Here is an 8,224-nt window from a genome sequence, read left to right on the forward strand (position 1 = left end):
ACATTTTTTCTAGAACTAAAATACAGAACGTTTTGTTTTAAAGGTACATCAGACTGTTAATGTTCTTCATAAATTATATAAAAGGTCATTCATAAAACTTAAGATTTAATGACTTTTGGATGAAACAGAAAATGTCTGTAAGCTCCTCAATCTTAAAAAGAAGGATTATTAAAATAACCAATTAGTAATATCTAATTTATATAATAAATAATACGAATTATTTTCTTACTACTTTAGAAGTGGGTTTCCCTGCTCCATGACCAGCTCTTGTTTCAATACGAATCATTAGTGGATTTTTTTGTTGGGGTAACTGTCCTATTTTGTAATGTAATTCGGCAATAAATTTAAGAGAATGTAGAGGTACTACACGGTCATCATGATCTGCAGTTAACAACAAAGTGGCCGGATACTGACCTTTATCTAAAAAAGAAAAACGGGATGCGAACTAGTTTTCTAAAAATATAACAAAAATAATCACTTGAGGGTTCTTTAATATTGTGTAAAGGTGAATATTTGTATAAATATTTGAACTGCTCATCGTTATCGCTGCATCCGTAATCTGATGTCCAAGCATAACCAATCGTAAATTTATGGTAACGTAACATGTCTAAAACGCTAAAATAGAATATCAGAATTTTTAATAGAAGTCTAGATTGCCTAATCAACAGCTTTTAATTTACTGAAACTTACCCAACTTGACAAATAGCAGCTCCAAATAGCTCAGGGGTCTGATTAATACATGCTGCAACTAGAAGGCCGCCATTTGAGCCACCCTGTATAGTCAACTTATTAGAACTGGTATATTTATTTTTAATAAGATATTGCGCAGCATACTGGAAGTCATCAAAAACATTTTGTTTGTTCTCAAAACGACCGGCATTGTGCCAGTTTTCACCATACTCTCTGAAAAATATATATTTAAAAGAATACAAACAATGTTTAGAATGTCTTTACCCGCCCCCTCTTATATTTGCTAAAGCAAAAATTCCATCAAAACTATTTATGAAAACTAAACGTGAAATAGCAAATGAGGGTTGAACATTAATATTGAAGCCTCCATAGCCGTAGAGGAGAGCTGGCTTTGATCCATCATATTCCAAATTCTAAGAAAAGAATTCATTAGAATTCTTGACAAATATATGATTCCAGCGCAAATGTTGAGATCGAAAATTATCTTGCTTTGTCAAAATTGGCGATTTTGAGATATATCAAAACTGTATAATTACATTTTCCACACTATATTCATTTATTCTAGTAACATACGCTAACGTCGACTTGAAATGGTAAAGTTAACGAATTCTATCTTACACATGTACTTTAAATACTTTTTTTTAAAGAAAAACAGTTTAAATATCCTAAGTAGAAGCTACGAAACCGATTTTCATTGAAATTGAAATTTTCTTATGTGACATTAATATTCAAGAAATTACATTTCAAATGGTTAAAATCAATTTCTTTAAAAGCTTATAACTTTTCAAATAGCGTTCTCTTTTTACAAATTTCTGCTTGTGTATCTTATTATATCAGACAAAATCACAATTTTGACCTCTGGCAAGATAACACTCCTTTTCATATTTGACATCAAAGATAAATAAAATGTAATACTTGTACTTCTTACTTTTCTGTGTACAATAAACATAGGAATTTTAGTTCCATCTTTACTATTATAAAAAACTTGTTTACTTTCATACATGGCAGGATTAAAGTCTCCAACTTTGGTTTCATGAAATATCTACAACATTGTCTCATGGTATTAACTTATTAATTAATTGTTTGTAACTTACTTCTGGCTTAATTTCTGATTGTGTGAAATCAACTCTGAATATTATACTCGGAGTTAAGAATGAGCAAAACCCATAAAACATTTCTGTATGGTCTCTTTCACCTGACATACCAGTAATGGTACCTAACTCTACTGGAAAATCTAAAATCTTCTCTCCATTTTCAAGTTTATGAAGCGATAAAGTATTCTTAAAATGAAAAATTACATTAAAAAAATAATCTAATAAACAAATAAAATATTACTTTAACATCTTGTAGATAACATATAACTAAGCAATTATTGTTAATAGGATTGGCCCAGTCTAAGACATCTTTTGGATGTTCTGGAACTAAAGTTTCCCAGTTTTCCTCATTCGGATTATTTAGATCAATAACAACCAATCTATAATTAGGTGCATCTTTATTTGTACGAAAGATGCATCTACTGCCACTATTTGTAATGTACTGAAATAATACCAGCTTTATAGATTTGATACATAAATAAATACATACTTGTTTATACTTCATAATCAGCCTTAAATTCAGTTACAATTTCTTTCTTTTTCAGTAAAGTTTTTATTTCAGTAACTTCTTGTAAATCACAAACATAAACAAGATTATTTTTACATCCTATAACTGGAGTCAATATTAGATATCTTCCACAGTCACTAACATGTGCACCTCTAAAATAAAAACAAGTCTTTTTATTTATATTTCTACAAAGAATTAAAATTGATGAACTTACATTCTTATTTGTGGATTATCAAATTCCACAACTAAAATATCATCTGCCTGATCAGTACCAAGCCTATGATAATAAAGTTTTTGATTTTCACTTTGATTTGTTTCTGAGCCATCAGTTTTTCCTTGTTGATTTAAGTAAGCCTTAAATATATTACATTAAAATAGAAAAAAAAACAATAATAAACATATTTATACTAACTCCATAAAAAAAGCCGATGTTATCATGGGTCCAGGTCANAAATATATTACATTAAAATAGAAAAAAAAACAATTATCTCATTTTCGTGCTCATTATAAACCTGTCGACCTAACCTTTGCATCTTAAAATATTTTATGCATATTAAAAAGTCATGTTACAATATGCCTAATGTGATTTGATCACGGAAAGATACGTATTTAATTAAATATTTTAATTTAATTAGATTAAGTTCATATTAGTTTAAAAAAGTAAATAAAAAAATGATTCATTTAAATGCATTGAAAGTTATATTTGGTTACCTGTATGTAAAAACAACTTGACAATATGTAATTCTAGAGCAAACAAAAAGAAAAATTACATTTTATATTTGTTCTGTATGTATTCATTGTTTGAACATACAGTCAATCAATTGTATTCACAACCAGTATGGTCGCAGATTTTGTAGCTATCTCACATATGAGATATATTCCTATTTGATAGAACAAAATTTTCAATAGCTAGCGGAATGCAATGCCCCGTAGCAAAATTACACAAAACAATCGCGTGGGCAAGCAGTTTTTAGGACAAATAAAAGCAAAATATAAATACGATTAATAATAGCCACACTTACAGTATTTGGCAGATAGAATATTATTTGAAACAACACTTAATCTATAGTATGTAACATTGAAAAAGTCATGATGAGTGAAAAGTATTACAAAAAGAACTTAAAATGCCTAATTGTAATTTTATCTTTAAAACCGAAAACACTTTCTTCTACAGATATTTGAACCTCGATATTTTTCCATTAGTTCACAATTCAAATTTATGTTACACGCACTATTAAATTGATCTAATATAATTAGTTGCAAAGTAAAAATTTCACTGTTACACAGCATTAATTTATTAACTAGAATTATTTTATAAAAAAATATTTGAAAATTATTAAAAACAAAAAAAAACAAGTAGAAACTGGTTTGTATCGTGAAAAATCCACCATTCAAAATATTTAATCTTTTATTTACATTCATTTTTCAAATGTTGAGCAAGCAGAGTTGACTATTACTTGCTTGTGTCATTTTATTACATATTTTTAATTAATTCAATGAGATAAAAAACGAAAAACAATGCAGCACATTCAATCACATCACACTTAAATGAAGTACTTACTATATCAGTCATTAATAGTAGAAAATATAACAACAATTTTTTTGAAGATGTTTAGAATTAATCTCCAAACTAGCGCTATGAGCTACTAGGTATAACATACACTCATCTGTTTTTTCCTGTTCTCTAAAGACTTGAAACATTCCTTATATCCTGAAATTAATTAAATAGCTACTTTTCGTATCGCAATAAATTGAGAAAATTTTCTTACAGTGTACTAGCTGATGTCTTACAAACTATGCAGCTCAGAAATCAAGAAATAAGGAATTAATGTGGCCCTTAGAGATTATTACAAATAAATGTCATTTTAAAAAGCGACGAGGTAGAGGTTATTCTTTTTAATCCAAACTTAAATATTGACATTCCAATACACGTACAAGAAAGGTGTGGTGTTTAAGGAACATTAATATTTAAAAAAAAAGGCAAAAGATACTGTGATCAGCAAATGAAAACTAAATTCCTAATTAACATACAAGTTTAATAACGATTGGGAATTCCTCTTTAAAAACCTATTAATACAGCAATACTTTAAAACAAACAGTAGATTAGTTAAAAGCATGAAACCCAGTTATTTACATTTTTGAACTGTTATAAACTAAATCGCAATCACTACAAGCAAAATCAGAGGAACAACCCAACCCTAAAAACTTAAATCTAATTCTTAAAAACCATATTGTGGTTCAAGCTTTACTATAAAAATTAAAAATGTTTTAACTCTTTTTTTTTTAATTCAAACCTGTACCCGCCCTCTGGATAATCTCAGTAAGTTTTCGTGAACTTAAAACTAACTGATCAAATCTACATGTTGAACATCCTTCAGAAAAAATTACTATATATACTTGGCAACGTGATTCTAGAGAGGAAAATGTGTTAAAAAAAAATGTTAATAAGCACCAATACCTGCTTTTACATTTGAGCAAATATGCTCAAAATTAATTGCTAATTAATAAGATGTATCGTAGTACGTTTTTAAAATAAAAACTGGTTAACGAACGTGAAATTAAAAATTAATAAGTGTCTTTTTCTCATCGATATTTATATGCGAATATCATTTAAGACATTTTTTATACATTTTTGACAAGTCTTAATAAAAAAAAAGGAAACATTGTGTAAACTAATCACGCTACACTAAGGTTAGAAGTTAAAATTTTTGAAATTAAAATCACTTCTCGCACTATAACTGGGAACTAATTAAAAAAAAAATAGTTGTTTTATCTACCTGTATATGGGAAAATAAAAACGAAACAACCATCACTCGTTGATTATTAGAGTTATTTTAAAATGTCCTGGGCCGCAAACTGCGCGAGGGTCAGACCTTTTACATTCTATTGTACACTTCAAAAACATTGACTGGACCGTTAGCCATGTAAACGATGATGACCACACGGCCAATATTTTTTTATCGAAAACTAAAACTCAAAAAAATAGGTAGTTTTGTCACTGCACAACTCAACGCCAAAGCCCAAGATATTCTAAACTAGCTCTACGGAGCGGCGTATAAAAATACGAAAAATGGGATAAATAGAATATTCATTTACATTTTCGCGCTGTAACATAAAGCTTACGCCAACGTTTATTAGAAATATAATCACGTTTATAAAACGAAGAAATTGTTGATAGAATTATGCTTTTATTTGATGGTGAAATTTACCGAACTGCAATAACAGCAAACGGATGTAGAAAATTAATCTATAAAAAATAAAAGCAAATGTGTTACTAGTAGGACATAAGTTTTTGACACAAGAATAACAATCTCAGTTCTGACTAGTAACAATCACCGTTTGCAGTCTGTCATTGAAAAACTGCTGCAATGTTCGAAATTTAGCTACAGGTTTTTGGCTAGTTATTATTGGAATTTGTACCAAATAATTAACAATTGCAAACGTTAAGAGTTAACAAAACGGTAAAAATGAACAAAAATTTTGACTTCTTAGCTGAGAGAGGGAAAATCGCGTTCATCATCGACTTTTGGTGCCCTTTCTGCACGCTGTGAAGAGTCATCGTGATCCTCGTTAGCCACACCACCAGCTCCAGCCCCTGGGCCTCCACGGAAACGTTGTTGTGGTTGTTGTCGGTCTCTGTTTGATCTTGCGCCACGACCAGCTCTTCCTCCTCTGCCACGTCCACCAGTTCCACCACGTCTACTATCGTTGAAATGAATATCAATATCCAGTATATGTTTTTGCCTTCCAACACGTTGTGGGTATTCATTTTGATCATATTCTTCTTCCTCGGATTCCTTCAAAAAAAAAAAAAAACATTAAAATTCTCTACAGATTTCAGAAAATCAGTAAATTTAGAATATTGTGCATCAGAAATTCAAAAACAATCAGGTATATAAAGATACCTTTACTTTTAACATAAAAGTGGTATTTCAATCAATTTATCTGGAACATTTTTAAGTTAATGTTAACTGGTATCATTAAAGTTGTTCAAGTAGTATAATAAAAGAGAGAAATGTAAATATAATCTTACCTCAGTCTCTTCTTCCTTTTTCTTCAATTCATACATCTTTTTCCATTGGGTTGGGTCTTCACCTTCTCCGGCTTTACGTATGTTATATTGAGGTTTTGTACGACCAGCGCGTTGAGCCTCACGTTGAGCCTTCCATTCATCCAGAGTGAGTTCCTTTGGCTCTTCCACTTCTGGAGCAGCTTCTGGTTCAGGTTCTCCACTATCCCTAACATAGTTGAAAAATTTTAATTCAAAATAAGTATAAGTTTTCGTTCAGTAGTTTGGCAAACCTCATGGATTACTTACTTATTTTCTCCAGCTGATAATCCAGAATCGTTTTTATCGACATCGCCCCAGGAAGCATCAATTTCTTCAGCCTTGTTAACTTCTCTATAATATGAATTTATTAGCAATAAACAATTGTCGGTAAACCTCATACTCACTCTATAATATCCTTGTGAGATCCCCAATTATGTGCACCAGCTCCGTCTCGTTTTTCAATCGGTTTTACGCCACTACAAATTCAATAACACTTCATTATAAACACCAGTATAAAAATACAAAAACCTACGTTTTATCTGATCCACTTTGTCTATCAAATTCCCGCTTTCCTCGTCGCTCAAAATTGCGATTATTCCTAGGTCCGCGAGGTCCATCTTTATTTCCAACATTCCTGTTCCTTGGACGTCCCTCAAAGTTATCAGATAAATCTTTCCTTGGAGGTCGATCATCTCTATCACTATATTTATATCACTGTATTGTAAGCACGAGATGCACAATAGAAGCTTCAAAAACTTACCGATTTCCATCTACAGGTCCATTAAATTGTCTATCTTCACGATTTCGCCGGTTATTTCGTTCCTCACGATTTTCGTTATTGAACTTGTTAAAGTTTCTTTCTGGTTTGCTTTCAATATTAGAGCGTGGATTAGGCTTAGTATCTACAATGATGCGATGCTTAACGTTTCACTTTATACAGACAGAATGTGATGGTTACATGAATTCAATTATGCTACTATCACATGTGCAATTTAGGATGATGGCTACCTACTTACCCTCACGCTTGCTATCTTGGGGCTTGTGGGCCGGAGTCTCTTTATTCGTTTTCTTGGAACCTTGTACCGTTTTCACTTTAGTCGGGGCATCCGTCTTTATTTTATTTTCCTTCTCAGAAGCCTTATTCTTCTTCTTTTGCTCTTTTTCCTGTTCTTTCTCTTTAAGAAGTTCTAGCGGATCTGATTCATCATCCAAAAAAAGAGCATATCTATTACGTGTGCCAATTCCATAAGAATTCTCCATTATAGTTGTGGCAACGATTAATCTTCACAACGACGAGATGTTGGAAGATTTGTTTTGGCTCTTTCGCCAATGTTTTCACGCACTCATTCAAGACAATATGGCCGCACTACTCAATCAGTCGGTTGGTTTACCAAAGTGACGCCTTGTTGCCAAATATAAGCATCTGACAAAACAATTTGAAAATATTTTTTTTACTTTTCGACTCCTTTAAAATTCATAGCTTGGGACAATGGAGATTATTTTTTTAAAATTTATTATGATATACAAGCAAATAAAGGGAATTAAGATAGATAAATTTATAATAATCTAAATGAAATTTTAAATTTTGTGGAAGTTGATATACATTCGACAACATTGTTGTTGTAAAGCGCATGTGTAAGAAAAACCGGCTGTTCCATTAGAATGCCTTACAGGGCAAGGGCAAGCTGTAAAACTTTGAATTTATTTATGATTTATTATTCGTTTGAATAATATTTATCAATCATTTTAGTCCATTTTCTACAAAGCTTTTCAGTTACCGCTTGTATAAATTAAGCCATTTAATAAATACTTCATTACTTCTGAAATATAAATTTAAGATTTTTCCAATGGCGTATCACGCGTGTACTTATAGGCGTATAA

At 30.9% G+C, this 8,224-nt stretch overlaps 2 protein-coding genes across 3 annotated transcripts in view; both read right to left on the reverse strand.

The window, feature by feature from the left end:
* Positions 1–7: 7 nt before the first annotated feature.
* LOC108735210 (prolyl endopeptidase) overlaps positions 8–8,224 on the reverse strand; it is a 12,198-nt gene continuing 3,981 nt past the window's right edge. The window contains exons 9-15 of the mRNA XM_025978421.1: positions 1,785–1,970; positions 1,619–1,732; positions 955–1,103; positions 691–903; positions 479–615; positions 230–420; positions 8–151 (exon numbers count right to left, since the gene is read on the reverse strand). Coding sequence (XP_025834206.1) covers positions 86–151; positions 230–420; positions 479–615; positions 691–903; positions 955–1,103; positions 1,619–1,732; positions 1,785–1,970 — 1,056 coding nt within the window. The 3' untranslated portion in view covers positions 8–85. The remainder of the gene's footprint in view (positions 152–229; positions 421–478; positions 616–690; positions 904–954; positions 1,104–1,618; positions 1,733–1,784; positions 1,971–8,224) is intronic.
* Positions 2,973–7,733, reverse strand: LOC108735275 (plasminogen activator inhibitor 1 RNA-binding protein). Of its 2 annotated transcripts, none has more exons than XM_018467170.2 (7): positions 7,360–7,733; positions 7,104–7,245; positions 6,876–7,043; positions 6,748–6,819; positions 6,611–6,694; positions 6,326–6,524; positions 2,973–6,089 (listed from the first exon to the last, which is right to left on the reverse strand). In XM_018467170.2, exons 1-7 carry the CDS (start codon positions 7,601–7,603, stop codon positions 5,781–5,783), a joined length of 1,218 nt encoding a protein of 405 aa, XP_018322672.1. In that variant the 5' UTR covers positions 7,604–7,733; the 3' UTR covers positions 2,973–5,780. The 2 variants fall into 2 exon arrangements, with proteins under 2 accessions (XP_018322672.1, XP_018322670.1); XM_018467168.2 differs by having other exon boundaries at positions 6,326–6,530; positions 7,360–7,732.

The sequence above is a fragment of the Agrilus planipennis genome, unplaced genomic scaffold (assembly GCF_000699045.2).
Source record: "Agrilus planipennis isolate EAB-ADULT unplaced genomic scaffold, Apla_2.0 scaffold15, whole genome shotgun sequence".
Lineage (NCBI taxonomy): Eukaryota > Metazoa > Arthropoda > Insecta > Coleoptera > Buprestidae > Agrilus > Agrilus planipennis.

Bases quoted from the DNA above. Each gene is read 5' to 3' on its own strand.
- LOC108735275 (XM_018467168.2), bottom strand. From the start codon at position 7,603: ATGGAGAATTCTTATGGAATTGGCACACGTAATAGATATGCTCTTTTT. The intron at 6,820-6,875 runs GTAGGTTTTTGT...TTGAATTTGTAG, and splicing joins CAAAGTGGATCAGATAAAAC to TGGCGTAAAACCGATTGAAA. The intron at 6,090-6,325 runs GTAAGATTATAT...TTTTTTTTGAAG, and splicing joins AAAAGGAAGAAGAGACTGAG to GAATCCGAGGAAGAAGAATA.